This window comes from Melanerpes formicivorus, unplaced genomic scaffold (assembly GCF_026170545.1).
Source record: "Melanerpes formicivorus ecotype bairdi unplaced genomic scaffold, bMelFor1.0.p_v2 SCAF_22, whole genome shotgun sequence".
Classification (NCBI taxonomy): Eukaryota; Metazoa; Chordata; class Aves; order Piciformes; family Picidae; genus Melanerpes; species Melanerpes formicivorus.
Window position 1 is genome coordinate 10,543,072 of NW_027142374.1, and position 14,635 is coordinate 10,557,706.

Sequence of the window (14,635 nt, forward strand, 5' to 3'; positions counted from 1 at the left end):
TCTTTGCAAAGTAGAAAGACTTTATGGCCTTAAGTATGACAATAAATGAGTCATGTGGTCAGGAGGAGATGACACCTGGATCTAAAGCCAGAGCTTTACTATAAAGCGATTGGAGCCAGAGTTGGATGCACTTCGGCAGAGCAAACTGAAAGCTGCTTGGAGTTAATGCAGGTGTTGCGGTGTTGTGTGGTGTTCCTACTTGAGGCAGTGATAGCTGAATTATGTCAGTCTAGTAGTGAGGCAGGTCCGCAGGCTGGGGTTGTTGAGGTACCAGTGCACAAGAGCCCTTGGGCCTGTTGAGAGGAGAACATCTGGCATTGCTGTAACAGTGTGAGGGAGGGAGAGCCCTTCCTCTTCAGTTCTCTGGATAAAGTAACTAAGTTGGAGTGTATGAATAAGCTGGCTTAATATTGGAATACTTCTTGACAAATTCTTGTGTAAAGTCTACCTACGTTGAAATGCTTATTTTTCATCAAATGTAGCTGGTTTGAGCATCCTGTTCCGTTCCAGCGTTCTCCCTTCTGTAGAGTCTAAACTGTTTCCTAACTCCTGCCCTCTCGGTACTGCTTCATCTTCCCTTATAACTTGAAGTATTGTTTTACAGCCCAGAAAGAGACCACCAGTAGCAGCTCCCCTAAGCTAGCGAATTTTAGCCATAGCTCTTTTGTACTAAACCAAATAAACTCGCAGAAACCCGTCCTGCCGCCGTCCCTCACTCAGCTCCGTCTGCGCCGGGTCCGGGCCGCCGAGCCGCCAGGGGGTGCTGTGCCCGCGGAACCCGAGCCGCACCCCGCCTCTCTGTCGCCGCTTGTCCCAACCCCTTCCGCCTCTTCCGCCGTCGCCATCGCCGGGACGCCAGGCATCTCCTCGCCATGGTGAGACTATCGGCAGCCATCCGCTGCCATGCCGCGAGACCGCGGGCTTTCTCGCCGCCGCTGGCCGGCTTGGGATTCCCGGGAGGCAGACCGTGGGGTGGAGCGGCCGCGGCGGAGCGGGAGAACCCCGGGGGCATCTTTCCCTTCCCTGGTTGGCTGAGGCCCTACGGCTGACCGCGCGGGGCGGCGGGGGTGGTGCCGGAGCCTTGCTCTGCGGAGCCTCCCGCCTTCGGTGGTGCGGCTGAGCTCCCCCGAGAGAGCCGGCCTGGGCCCGCCTGCGAGCCGGGATTACATGGGGGCTGGCGTGTGGGTCTAATGGTTGCTCTCTCTTCTAGTCGTCCCACAAGACGTTCAAGATCAAACGTTTCCTTGCTAAGAAGCAGAAGCAGAACCGGCCCATCCCGCAATGGATTCGCATGAAAACGGGCAATAAGATCAGGTAATGAGGCTGGCTGTTGCTCTCTGAGGGGCTGCAGCTGCACAGGCTCTAAGCCAGGCCGCCCGTGGGGTATGCAGGCAGATGCTGATTGTGTGAAAGCGTTTGTGCAAGCAGAAGCGTAGTTTTGTGGCCGCGAGTGCCGCACGCATGCTAGTGGAGACAGACCAGCAGATACTGTCGGCCGGCTGTGTTCCCCTGAGCTAGCATAGGGCTCCCCTGCTGTTCCTTGTGTAGCAGTTCATATCTTCCCAATGCTCTGCAGGTATCCACAGCATGTTGAAACTGAAAGCATGGGGATAATTCATTCCAGCATTTGTACCCTGGTAGCATGTCTGCTTCAGACTTTCACCGTCTCTACACCTTTGCCCTTTCTCAGAGCTGCCCTTCTGGGTCCCTGCCTTTGCGAGGAACTGAGTGTCACTCTTCCGAGATACAGAAGGCTGTGTGTAAGAGAGCAACGGCCTTGTTGGGTGTGTGGGAGATAAAATGGATAGCATGAGATCCCTGGTGTGTGACTGCAGATTTAATTTGCACCAGTTCCTTTTTGTTTGCCCCAGGTGTTTGTTTTCAAGCATTGTATTTAGTGTATTTAGGAAAACACAGTTGGAGAATAGTGCAGAATGCCAGATGCATATGAAGCCCTCTGGTTTCAGAGTTTCAGCCAGTATTAGTTGGCTCCCTCACACTGTGCAGCTAGCTTTTTATCTTGTGTGCTTCCCTGTCTAGACGACTTAAGGGAACGGGATTTTTTTTCCCCCCTAGATCCCTTTTTGTTCTAAGTAGTGAGAAGAGTGCAGTAGCAGTGGTTGCCTTGGGTGGTGAAAGGGCACAGAATTGTCAGGTTTTGTTCCTGTACTTGTGTGGCTCCAGATGTATCCTTGTCTTCCAGATACCAGCTTACAACTAAGTTCTGTTTTAGTTAAATCACAGTACTTTGGAATACTTTACTATGGAGCAAAATCACGACTTTCTGTCTTGGGGCACCTCAGTCTTGTTTTTAATCAGTGTTATCCAAAGTGTGCTAAAGCAGGCTGCAATTGCAGTGCTTCATTCTGTGGGAGTACTGCCATTTTCCTGCTGAGAGTAACCCTGTTAATGCTGCCTTTGGTTTCACCTGTACAGTGGTGAAACTATTTGTTCTTAACATGGACAAGTAGATACTCATAAATGCTTCCCTTGAAAAGGGCCTTTTCCATATGCTGCTCTGCTTCCATACGTTCACCAAAAGTGGTGCTTCTTGAGTTAGACTACGAACTGCCTTCCAGAGTTAGTTTTCATTGTCATTGGGGAATCAATATGACATCACAGGTTTTGTCTTCAAAGGAGGAGGTAGGATATTCATCCCCAGTGCTGGTGTGCCTTGCAGGCATCTTTATTTCTTTGGGGTTTAGGTTCAGTAGTAGCAATGTGCTGTTTGGTTTGGTAAATGAAGAAAGTAGAGATAGAAATTGTCAAAAATGAGTACAGAGCTGATTGTTGTTGATGGTATCTGGGCTGAAAGCAAGATTCAGTCCGTCAGTGCTGAGCTAATTCAAGTGGTTTCAGTCCACATGGATCTTCAGATGTGTGCGTGCACTTTGCTAATTTACACTGCTTGTGTCTTAGGTACAACTCCAAAAGGAGACACTGGAGAAGGACCAAACTGGGCTTGTAAAAAAGACTGTCCCCTGGGAACCCTAATAGCACTTGTCTTTCTGCGTCAGATGGATCCGCCCCCTACGCTGTTCGGCAACACCCAAGTGATTCCTTCTGTAGTGCTGGACTGCAGTCCCCAGTGTTTGGGGTTTCTGTAAGCTAGGCTGGCATGTCGATGTTAAAGTCCTGGAAGCAATTTGCATCTGAAACATGGAGACTGTGTTCTATTAGTGTTCTTTTGTTGAGGCACCGTCACACGTATACGGACAGTGTACAGGCTTACTAATAAATATGAACCTGAATGGCTTGGTCGAAGTTATTTCATACATGTGTGGTGGGAAAGTAACAGAACAAAATCTTAACGTCGATGTGAATACAATCTCACTTGGTGTGACAAGAAGCCTTAGCAGCTCTTTTCAGATAGGCTGTGTCTTCCTTTTTACCTCCTGTAAACCTTTAAGAGCAAAGTATACTGTGTTTTTTATTTTTAATTCAAGAAAAGCGTAGCAACTGATTTTTGAGGAGTTAATTTGAAGACTTCTAATAGACATAAATAATAAGTCTTTTGGGGCACATTGGGAAAACAGACCACATTATCATCCAGAGACCATTGTGGCTACAGTAACTGTTCAGTGTTGGTCTCTTACTAGCTCAGAGAAGACTGGATTTCATTTCTGGTAGATGTATGAAATGTTACTAAGAAAAGTAAGCATCGTTGTCAGAACTTGCTAAAGGTGCACCTGTATAGCTTTTGGGTGCGTTTTTATGGGTCTTCTAGGGTCAGGTGGCTTCCCAGTGGAGGTGTGCTGTGCTCGGTGAAGGGAATCCAGACTAAACCTTTTACTAAACCAAGACAATCTCCAGTCACCAGGTTCTGTCACATGTTCACACAGTGGATGCATGTGTGTTCCTTATGGCTGCCTTCTATCAGAGCTTCGGATTCTCCACTCCACCATTGCCTCCCATATGGTCCTTGGATAGCCAAGGTAGACCAGGCAGTAAAGCATAGCTGGGCCTATAACCTTTTCAAGTTCTTAGAAAAGCATGTCTGAACTGCCAGTGTTGAACAGTGCCAGTGCTATAATGTTCTATGCCCAGAAGTACTGTAAAGATACTGTCGGGGAGCAAGAATGTGGAACTGAGAATTCTGTCGGGGTACTTACATGCCAAGACAACCCCTTCCCTACCTGAGCAACAAGGCTGCCCCTGGACACCCACCTGCACTACCTGCAGGTGGCTCCTTGTGAGCCTCACACCTATGGTCACCTGAGGAGGGCAACTTCTGGCCCCTGCTGTCAGGTAGGATGTGGGGCAGGATGGCCGTAGAGCCTGGGATTAAGGTCCTGGCTGGGGAGTGGAATAACCAGATGAATGGATGTTTCACTTGGTGAAGAATATAAGAAGGGCAGCAGATACAGCTACAAAATGCAGTGCTGTAGCCAGTACATCATCTCTGCATGTTCCCTAGAATATGTAACAACCTGAGTTTGGTGTGGAGCTCTCTTGGCTTGATAAGCTGGTCTTGATGCAAGCCACGAGTGCAACTTAAAACATTCACAGCAGAAGAGTACTAACTCGAGAGTTGGCAGCTATTTAACCAACTGGAGAGGAAAGAGGATTAAACCATTCAGAGTAGCTGGCAGTCCATCTCTGGGAAGCTGGCTTCTGATAGGGATGGCAAAACATCACCTGTTTGCTGTAGGGAAGTGGAGGAGGAGGCTGTGGTTCAGTAAGTCCTGCATGGCTGCTGCTGCTTTCCCTTCCACAGTGCAGACCTGGGACAGATACTCTGGTCAGCAGAAAATTACTAAAGCAAAGCCCATCCTAATGCTGACAGCTGTGAAGGTGCTGTGTTCTGGGTTCAGCCTGATGGGGTGGCTCAGTTCCTTGGTAGCAACTTCCTGAGGAAGCTTCAGGCTGCCACACCTACTGTGCTGCTGCTTTTCATGTTGCAGGTAAATAGATTTATCTCCTCCAGATTACAGTTTGTAGCAAATCAAGCTGTGCAGCAGCATATGTCAAGCACACTGTAAATGCATAACAAATACACACCTCAGAGCTCATGACAAACTCTCCCTCCTGAGGTGTGCTGGAGGTTTCTGTGAGCACAGGAGAGCAGGGCTATAGCTTTTGTTGACTTCAGGACAATTCAGAGGTGCCTTCTAGCTTTTCCTGTCTGGTAAGAGTCTAGTTTCTACTTTGTTATGAGGGGGAAGCACTAAGTCACTGCAACAGGAAAGCAGCAAACAGCATTGCTGTTGAAATGTTTCAAGGCAGGCCCACATGCTGCAAACACTTCTACCCCAATGGTTTTTAAATCCCTTCTGTGCTCTTTGAAGCAACTGTTTAGGAAATAACAGCGCTGCTGAGGATTGAAGCTTAGCCCTGAGCCTTGCAAACTGCCTCCTGCCTCTCCCCATCACTGCTGGCAGGCAAAGCTGCTCCAAACTTCCTCTTAATTGTGTCTAAGAGCTGCTTTGGAAAACAACCCCTTGTATTCTTTTTACCACATTCAACTGAAGCTGCTTTTAAATTTGGATATTAAGAGATAGCACAAAGTAAATTTAGTACAAATGGGGTTAGTACAAATTGGGCAACGAGGCTGGTGAAGGGCTTGGAGCACATGACCTACAGGAAGCATCTGAGGGAGCTGTTCAGTCTAGAGAGGAGGAGGCCGAGGGGAGACCTCATTGCTCTCTACAACTACCTGAAGGGAGGTTGGAGCAAGGAAAGGGCAGCCTCTTCTCCTTGATGACAAGTGACAAGGCTGGAGGAAATGGTAACAAGTTCTGCCAGGGGAGATTAGGCTGAATGTTAGGAAATATTTCTTCACAGAGGGTTATCAAACATTGGAATGGTCTTCCCAGGGCAGTGGTGGAGTCACTGCCTTTGGGGGTGCTCAAGTGGCCTGTGGACCTTGCACATGGTTAAGTGTTGACCCTTCAGTGCTGGGTTGAGGGTTGGACTGCATGATCTTTGAGGTCTCTTCCAACCAGATATATGCTGTGATTCTGTGAAAATCAGTCTTCTGCAGAATCTTAACTAACACAAATACCTTTGGGGTTGAATGATTTCTGTTCCTGTGGCAGCTCTCTTTGCCCTCTCCTTGCTTTGCTTTGTGGAGGCCTCACAGACCTTTGCTGAGTGTGTTGTAACACCCCACCAGAGAAGCAGGGCTCTGGTCTTGCTCCCTCCTAAGCACCTGCCTAACTTGCCTAAGAGCAGAATATAGCTTCTCAAACCTACAATCAAAAGGGCAAAAAGCTGCCTCCAGAGGGGTTTGGTTAGCTGTCAGGGGAGGCAAGTACTACAAATCAGTCAGTCATATTAAGTGTGGCATTTGCCAATTAAATTTTATTTTCAAATGGAGTACTGAAGTCCTTCAAAGTGCAACACAAATCCCCCTTTTGCTGGGAACCCCTGTCCATGGGAGCCTAAGGCACAGCCCCACTAGGGATGGGGCCCAGATCAGAGGAGGCGGTAGAGGCACAGAAGGTTTCCTGGTAGAGCATGACTAAGCTGCAGGTACAGATGTCAAGGAAACAGCTCCTTCAAGGAAATATCAGTAACTCCATTGTATACTCTGTGCCTTAGAGAAAAAGGGAAGAGTGATCCTGCGCCCTCTCGACAGCACGCTGCTGCCAAAGGGCGACAGAGGACTAACAGGTCAAACATACTTCATCAGATGTGCTCTCTCATCTCATCAACAGCACTTTGGTTACCAGAACTGAAGATCACACATTTCAACATCAGTGCTTTTCGTGGAGTTTGTGCTGGTATGATCAGAGCAGAAGCCAGCCTGCTGTCCTGTGGCATGGATCTGGCCAGAGAAGTTCTGGAATGAGCTATGTTGCTTTAGTCTTTAATATTTTAAAGCATTACAAACATGGTGTAGATTAGGCACTAAATCCATTACAAGTGTGGTTTTTATGCCCCTGTTGCTGACCTTGGTGATTAAAAAGATGTCCAGACAAGTCTGTATGTCCATTCAAGTCGCTTGGACTGAACACTATACAGTCACTGGATCACTATCAGCTCATCTGGAGGTTGTTCTCCCATGTAGTGTCCACTGCAGACTGGGTTATTCTGGCATCCAAGCAGCATTTCAGAGCCCAATCTGAATATAAACAGGGTTTGTTCAGGGTCTGTGGAAGCCATAGGCTCGAGTTTCCCTGAGGGAGCTACTCCTGTATTTTTTGTGCATCAAGGGGGAAATCCACCCACACAGTCAGGCCCAAGATGATCTTGAGTCTCTGCAGATTCCCAGAAGGAAACCACGGCTCCCTTCTGAAGCAAGGTGTCTTCTGCAAGGGCTGCCACTGTGATGTGGAACAGAAAACTCCCCAGTTGCCATCTGAGTCACTTCTCAAATGGGACTGCTATTTAAGGCAGTAAAAACCGTCTCATGCTATTGAAAAAGGGGAAGGGGCAGTTGTTTTTCTTTGAAGCAACCCTGGCCCTTCAGAATGTGAAAGTGAGTCAAAATCAGCTGGGCAGAGCTCCATTTGGTGAACAAATCACAAACAGGCAAGCTGAGGTTTTGCCTTTCTTTTGCGGAAGTACCAGCACATCCATGCAGGGTTATGCTGCTGCATAATGTTTCATAGGAGCTTCATTTTTTTGAGCATAACCTCAGTAGCAACAAAGGTAATCTGTCAGCCTTCCTACTTTTATCCCTGGTTTGAGTAATGAATCATCTTCCCAGAATTGCTCCTGGACTCCAGTCCCCATGTGAGCTGCAACATGCCACCCCACTGGGTGTCACTCCTGCCTCCTCTGCTCTGGCCCTCATCCCCAGTGGGGCTGAGCATCTCAGGCTCCTCTGCATGGGGGTACTCAGCAAAGGGCTACCAGGGGGTCTTGTCTTGCATTTTGAAAGACTTCTCTGGGCCTGGCCTTCTCTAGCAAACCAGGCATTACAGCTCTTTACTGAGAAACAGCTTTGCCTGCCATAAACAAACAGCAACCCAGAGGAGGTGGACAGGGAGCTGGAAAGCATTTGCAGCTCGGTGACACAGCCTGATTGACTGTGCCTGCGCTGCCTGACAGCAGAGAAACACAAAGAAGTGTTGGGGTGGGGAGGGTGGGTTGGTTGCTTCTCCATCATCAGTCTGTTGCCAGGCCTCTGGCATCTCAGAGTACAGCACTGACCCTTGCCAAACTCCCAGTGCCCTGCAGACTCTTCTAGCTGCTCTTCAGCGCAGGTTTGTGGGAAAATGGGCCAGGGGAGCTTCAGAGAAGAAAGCATATACCTGTCTGACAAAGGCCCGCATGCTTGACAGCCTCCAGGAACGGGAGTGCTGGGCTCTCCCCTCAGCCCCAGAGTCCACACAGTCCTGCCCTGTCTTGGCCTCACTGGATGACTTACAGTTGTTGTTGTTGTTGTGAGCGCACAGCTGGACCAAGTCATCCTCCAAGGCCCCCGCCAGCTCCTTCAGCTCCCTGGAGGTGTCTGCTCTCAGGTACTGCCAAGCCTTGAGCCCACTGTGGTCCCTGCGGCTGGTGTCTGCCCCGTAAGCTCCCACCAGCACTTTGATGAGCATCTCATGTCCATGCATGGCAGCCAGGTGCAAGGGGGTGAGCCCGCCGCTGGCTGTGGGGATGTTCACGTTGACTGGATAGCCCTTTTTCTGAGCATGGGAGATGACCTTGACGAAGCTCTCATAGTGGCCGTGCTTGGCAAGCCAGTGGAGAGCAGTGAAGCCTGTCACAAAGTCTTTCCTGGTCAGCAGGCTGGGATCCAGGTCCAGCAGCCTCATAATGTTGTCTGCATCACCCTGGGCCACTGTCAACAGCCACTCGTGCTCCAGGGGATCCAGGGCAAGGGGCAGCACTTCAGGGCTCTGCTCAGGCTTCTGCTCTTGGTGTGGCCCTGCAAGTAGACTGCTGCCATTGGATGTCTTCTGAGCAGCGGCAAACCTCTTGATGCTGCCAGGGCTATTGCTCTGCAGGAGGATTTCCTTCAGCTCCTTCCTCCGGGTACTGCTGAAGCCGATGGAGAGCCTACCGGCAGTCCTACCCCAGCTTCCCAGGCTGGGGCTGCCCCAGCTGACACTCCTGCTGGTGTCCATCCTCTGCAGTGAATGGAAACGCTCCCTGCTCCTCATGGAAGCCGGCCAGAGGTGAGAGCTGCGGGCTAGGCTTGCCGCTCGGGGCTGGGCAGCTTCCAGGGAGGTGAATGTCTGGGCAGTGCCAGCTACCTCCTGCTCTGCCGAGCCCCACTCCTGCTCCTGCCGGGCCATGGCAGTGTTCCTGCAGGACTGGCTGCCCGTTCCCCACCACCACGCAGCTCGCACTCCCCAGCTCTCACCACACACTTCCTGCCACAGCGACTGGCAAAGGAGGAACTGACTTTGCGCGGTGGGAGGGCACGACAGGCATGGCGGGAGATCTGTGGCGCTGCTGCACTGCCAGGGTGGTGCAGCTGACCTTTGGTCACCCGGAGTTTGTTGCTGGCTGTTAGGCACGGCCACGGTCACGGCTGTCTGCCCCCCTGGGCCCCACTCACCTGCCACGTCACAAAGGCAGAGTGGGTGGGCAGGTGGGACCATGAGGATCTGCTGAGGTGTGGGGTCCTGGGCAGCCCAATGCTGGTGTTAGAGAAGAAATTTGATTAACTGTATTCTTCTCTAAGTAGTCTCGTTTAGCTTTAGTGCCTGAACATCTGCAGCTGAAGTAGCTGAAGCCTTAGGCCATGAGAGGTGACCAAGTGTAAACTTCTGATAGAACTAATGCTGCTGACAGAGAGCTCACTTAATTCAGCAGGCATGAGCAGAATGAAGATAAGGACCAAGGAGACAATTCCAAGAGATCAAAGTAAATTCAGGAGGCAGTAACTTCAGCCCAGCAACAGTGAAAAGCAGTCAGAAATCAAGAGAGTACTGACCAGACTTCAGTGATTGGATTTGAGGTTAGACTTATGGATGGAGTGATGGGTTGAACTGAGACGTATCAGCTGGGGTAGGAAACCCTCTCCAAAGGCATCTAGCTCAAGCTGTAACCAAGGAGCTAATAAAAGTGTAATTAGAAGCCTTCACTTGGTCTTAGCATACTCAGCAAGACCCTGGAGACAGGCCCTGTTACAGTGGCCATCGTACATAACCTATAACACTAGTCCTGGGGACACTGCTGCTCATCCTACTGGTACCCCAAAGCTCAAGTGCTTGGCTGAGGCACCTGCTGCACAGCCCCTCCCTGCCCCAATTGCCCTCCACCATTACAATGCTTCTCAGCTCAGGAAGGCTGATGTTACTTCCCGCAGGGGCTGCTTTCCTAGTGGCTGTTGGGTCTCCATGCTGTAATGAAGACCCAGCACAGGGCAGTGGTTTTTGTCCTTTGACACCCAGCGTTTGAACCCAGTGGTATTTTGGCCTACTTTCTGTACTGTGCTTCACTTCCCAGCAAGGCCTCATGCCCAGTGTTGTTGGCAGCTGCAGCTACCAGCAGTTGGTACCCTGACTCTGTTAGGAACCAGGACAAATTCCTCTGCCTTAAAAGCCCCTAGTCTTCTTTCTCCCAAGGCCTTTCTTATCCATGACTCCTCAGACATCCATAGCATGGCTGACCTGTCACCAAGTGGTTTTATGGCTTGTCAGGCAGCTAAGACCAATGCTAGCCCTTTCAACATTTTTTATTGACCTTCCCTACGTTTTAGCTCTCCTCCAACATGCCCCAGATTGGCCATCAGCCCTCAAGAGAGTTTTGCTTTTCTCCAACCATTTGTGTGGTTTTTTCTGGGATGTGTGGGGAACTGGCATTATCCCATACATCCCACATGACCACTGGTGGAAACGTAATTATGTGCTTGCTCCCTTTCTGGCACTGCCTGCTTTTGTCACTGGCTGTTAGTGGCTTCTGCAGACTCAGGGAGGCAGAGACTCGACCAACATGGCCATTTATAACACTTGTTGGAATGAAACAAGATGCTGCTTTCCACTGCCAGTGCAAAATAAAGCATCCATTTAGGGCCACCCTGGTCGTGCCTGCATTAAGGACTGGTTGCACTGGCAAGCTCTGACCAGGCTAAAATTAGGCACCAACTTTTAGGGGCTTTACTCAGGGTTCCCAGGGGCTGGGAAAGTTATTTGCTTTGGGTAAGGGCCAAATTTCCTGTCTCAGCCTTTGTTTGAGGCTTGTGCTGGCATCAGATGAAAGGAAATCCAGGTGGCTACAGCTATATGCTCAAAGCATCAGACTGGCTTATCCATGCCCTGCCTCTGGCCCAGGGAGCTGAGCTGGCATAGGAGGACAGGTAATAGGGCTGAACTGTTGGAGAAAATCATCACAGCCACTATCAGCTGGGCTCCTGAGTGAGTGTGAAACGAACCAACCATCCACACCAATGGCCCATTCCATCGGGGATGTGCAAAGCACATGGGCATTTTATTTGAAAACCCAAATGTTTTACTGCGCCTGGGAGGCCTCAGACCCTTATACCCAAACCGCAAACCCTAGTCCAGCCTCAGAGCCGTACAGCTCTTCCTTAGCCAGAACCGGAGCTCTGGCGCGGGCCCAGGCCGTGTCTCTGGCCATGTGCGCAGCCCGCTTTAAGGGAGGGGCCACCACGCAGGCGGGCAGGGTGCCCCCGGGCCTGCCCTGAAGAGTTGGTACGGGAAAACCCATCACGGCGCTGGGAGCATGCAGGGGCCGCGGGTGGCGGGCAGGGAGCCTGAGGGCTGCCAGCTCACGAGGCCAAGCCTCCCACACCAGTGCACCGAGCCCCTCAGCTCGCCGCGCCCCGCCCGCAGCCCGGACTGCACCATCGCTGGCAGCCGCGGCGGGGGAGCACAGCGGCAGCCCCGAGCCTCCCGGAGCGGGACGGCGGGACCGAGAAAAGCGGGAGGGCGGCGGGGCCGGGCGGGGCCAGGGAGTGGCGGCGCGAGGGCCGTGAGGCTGGGCGGGGCCGGAGGAGCGACGGGTCCCCCCCGGGCGGTGTTGCGGTGGGCACGCCCAGAGCCGCCCGCCCGGCCGGGGCGGGCCCTGTGGCGGGCTGGCAGCGATGGCGGCGGCCGAGGTGGCGCGGCAGGTGAGAGCGGGCGCCGGGTGCTGCTGTCGCCGGCCTCCTGCAGGCCGGGCACGGCCGGGGCAGGGGGCAGGAGCACCTGATATGGCCGGGGCGGGTTCAGGGCGCGCCAGGCGGGGCGCGGACTCTAGAGGTACCGGTTTGGGGCCTCCCGCGGTATCCGGGGATCGTTCCAGGGCAGGCTCCCCTGGGGTTCAGGGTTTGGGGATCACCGCGAGGGAAGCCGGAGTTACCTCGGGGACGGGAGTTTTGCGGTTCCCCTCGCTGGCTGTGGGTCAGCGACCCGTCCTGGAGATCATGGTCCTGCCCTGACAGTCCTTCCGTCCCTGGGCCCCGCCGCGGCCGCAGAGAGACCCGCAGCGCAGCCCGAGGCTGGGCGGACTGCCCTGCTGGGGAGGCCTAATCCTGCACTCTTACCCTGCGCTGGGTGCCCCTCGCCAGGCCAGGGTGCGGCAGTGGGCGAAGCACTCCTTGGCATCCACCTCTTTCCAGGGATGCTCCTCTCCTCCCAAAGAAACGCTCCTCCCGTGCTCGTTAGTGCGTATTCATGGAAGGTCGTCAGGAGCTGTGGGAGCCGGCGCCGAACATCGGCACCGCATCCCCGTGCGCTTTGTCCCAGAGGTCTCCCTGCAGTGTCGTGCCCGGCTGTCCCTGTGCACACCTGCCACCGCTAGTGCCCTTCTGCCTTCCCAGCATGGCGCAAAGCTGTGTCTCTGTGGAGAATTATCCAGAAGAGGAGCAGAGAGGGAGTTGAGCCACCTCTGCATTTGTTAGAGAAATACTAAGGAGGAATCGTCTGTAACACGCTTGCATGCAGAAGCATTTTGTCTGTGATTTGATGGGCTTCCAACTTTTGTGTCCGTGTGTTAGAACAGAAATAATGCTTGAGAAGAATGCTTGCCATTTCGTTTTCAAAGCAGTAGGTTTTAGCATGAACTCAGTCTTGTTGAACGGGTAGATGTAGCCGTTCCTTGCCAGTTTGTGATGTTATTTCCTCTTGGACATACCCATTGCCTTGTATGTGACTGCCAAAGTATGTAAAGTGACTCACTTGCTCCTCTGCCTTCTATAGAATTTGAGTGTTAGGCTTTCCTAAGATAATGTACAGGAGTTTCAGACATCTGCTAGTGGCCTGGAATGAATTATGATCCAGAACAGCCTCTCTTTGGAGGTAAAAGGAAAAGCTGGCTGTGAGACAGACATGAAATTTGTGTGCTGCAAATTGAAAGCATCTTTGTCCAGACAGGCAGGTCTTGGGCATCTGGTCATAGTGGTTCATGGAGCAATCGGCCATAACATCCTGGTGATGCAGAGGGCTGCTCTGTGTGTGGTGATGTGGTTAAACATGTGCGAGAGCTGGGCTGAGCGTGTGTGGGAGCTGAGGTCACCATCTTGCCTCTGTACCACAGAGCCCTTGATTTAAACCTGTATTTACTCTGGAGATGGTTGGTCAGTCATCCCCTTATGCCTGGGCAAGCAGAGTGGCCCTGTCACTGTCAAGCTGAGGCCCCTCTGCTGTCCTCTACTAGTGTGGGGGGTGCAATATTTAAATGTCGACACCCACAGGGGATGTGTCCACCCTGCTCCCCAGGGTTGGAGAATGGTTGTGGAGGACGGGCTTGCCAGGCACTATCTCCGTTTCTGTAGTGCAGGTCAGAGGAATCATTAAGACTGCTGATACAGATACATAGGTTTTAATGCTGGAGGAGACTTCTCCTGGGAATGTATCCAAACAGCATGGCATTTCTGCAGCCCTTTGGCAGGGACATAAGGAAATGTAATCTTAAAAGCTGTCAGAATTTGAGTTTTCAGAAGCACTTGACCGTTTGTGAATGCTGAGTGGCTGAATGATACAGTGTGCCTGAAGAGGATGGTCAGTGCTCAGGACCTTTGGGGACATGTTTCTTGCTTTCTGTGATGGCTGATTCGCAAGTACTTCTCCCCTACTTTTCTGTTATTTTTCTTTCATATGTGTCCTGATGCTTCGTTGTCAGTTGAGCAAGGGAAAGAAATACAAAGTCTCTATCTACACTTTACATTCTTGCTTTGTATTTATCTCTTGGAGGATATTTATACTGTCTGCTGAATAATTCTGTCATTGCATAAGAGAATTACACACTTCTACAAGTGAGAAGTAATTGGTACAAGTGTTGCTCTAATTTACTCTTTAATCAGGGCCAAATGGAGTCAGGAGATGTGGATGCCAGAACGCTGAGGTCATGAGAAGGGATCTGATGTTGTTCTGGCTTAAAGATTATGTGAAAAACTGTGGTGTGAAAACCTGATTTCAGCTTCTACCTTGCTTTGACATTTGACTTCTTGTTTAGGAGTCGTCTCAGGTATAAGGTGTTAACCACCTGGGTCTCAGAATTAGGAGGTGGTAGGGGGGGCAGGGAAATAGCTGCTGTGAGCCTTGGCAGCAGTGGTGGAGCTCTGGGGGCATTGCTTGGTTTGTTTTCATTTCATGCTGTTGTTTGTGGCTATCCTCAGAAGGGAATCTCTAAGGCCTTGTGGTTTGAAGTGATTCTCTTCTGGGGAGAGGTGGGAAGTTGTGTCAGAAGTACTAAATGTCAGCTGTCAGTATCCTAAACAGAAATGCTCTTTTCAATTCAGTGTGGAAGAGGTATTGTTCTGAAGTCGCTGAGAGTGTTGTCTTGCTGTGTA

The 14,635-nt window shown here is 51.3% G+C and overlaps 3 protein-coding genes and 1 non-coding gene across 11 annotated transcripts in view; 3 read left to right on the plus strand and 1 right to left on the minus strand.

The window, feature by feature from the left end:
• The first annotated feature begins 767 nt into the window (after window positions 1–767).
• On the plus strand, window positions 768–3,251 carry RPL39 (ribosomal protein L39). The gene is made up of 3 exons (XM_068152130.1): window positions 768–875; window positions 1,211–1,314; window positions 2,920–3,251. The coding sequence occupies exons 1-3, from the start codon at window positions 873–875 to the stop codon at window positions 2,966–2,968; spliced, it is 156 nt and encodes a 51-aa protein (XP_068008231.1). The 5' UTR covers window positions 768–872; the 3' UTR covers window positions 2,969–3,251.
• Window positions 2,338–2,469, plus strand: LOC137448100 (small nucleolar RNA SNORA69). The gene has a single exon (XR_010988980.1). It is a non-coding gene; the product is annotated as a small nucleolar RNA SNORA69 (small nucleolar RNA).
• A 3,003-nt stretch (window positions 3,252–6,254) lies between the features above and the next one.
• Window positions 6,255–9,253, minus strand: SOWAHD (sosondowah ankyrin repeat domain family member D). Its single transcript, XM_068152252.1, has one exon. The coding sequence runs from the start codon at window positions 9,189–9,191 to the stop codon at window positions 8,145–8,147; it is 1,047 nt and encodes a 348-aa protein (XP_068008353.1). The 5' UTR covers window positions 9,192–9,253; the 3' UTR covers window positions 6,255–8,144.
• Window positions 9,254–11,903: 2,650 nt separating this feature from the next.
• The window catches only part of SEPTIN6 (septin 6), a 30,093-nt gene continuing 27,361 nt past the window's right edge, over window positions 11,904–14,635 (plus strand). For all 8 annotated transcript variants that reach the window (XM_068152138.1, XM_068152139.1, XM_068152140.1 and 5 more), the window contains exon 1: window positions 11,904–11,974. In XM_068152138.1, coding sequence (XP_068008239.1) covers window positions 11,948–11,974 — 27 coding nt within the window. In that variant the 5' untranslated portion in view covers window positions 11,904–11,947. The remainder of the gene's footprint in view (window positions 11,975–14,635) is intronic.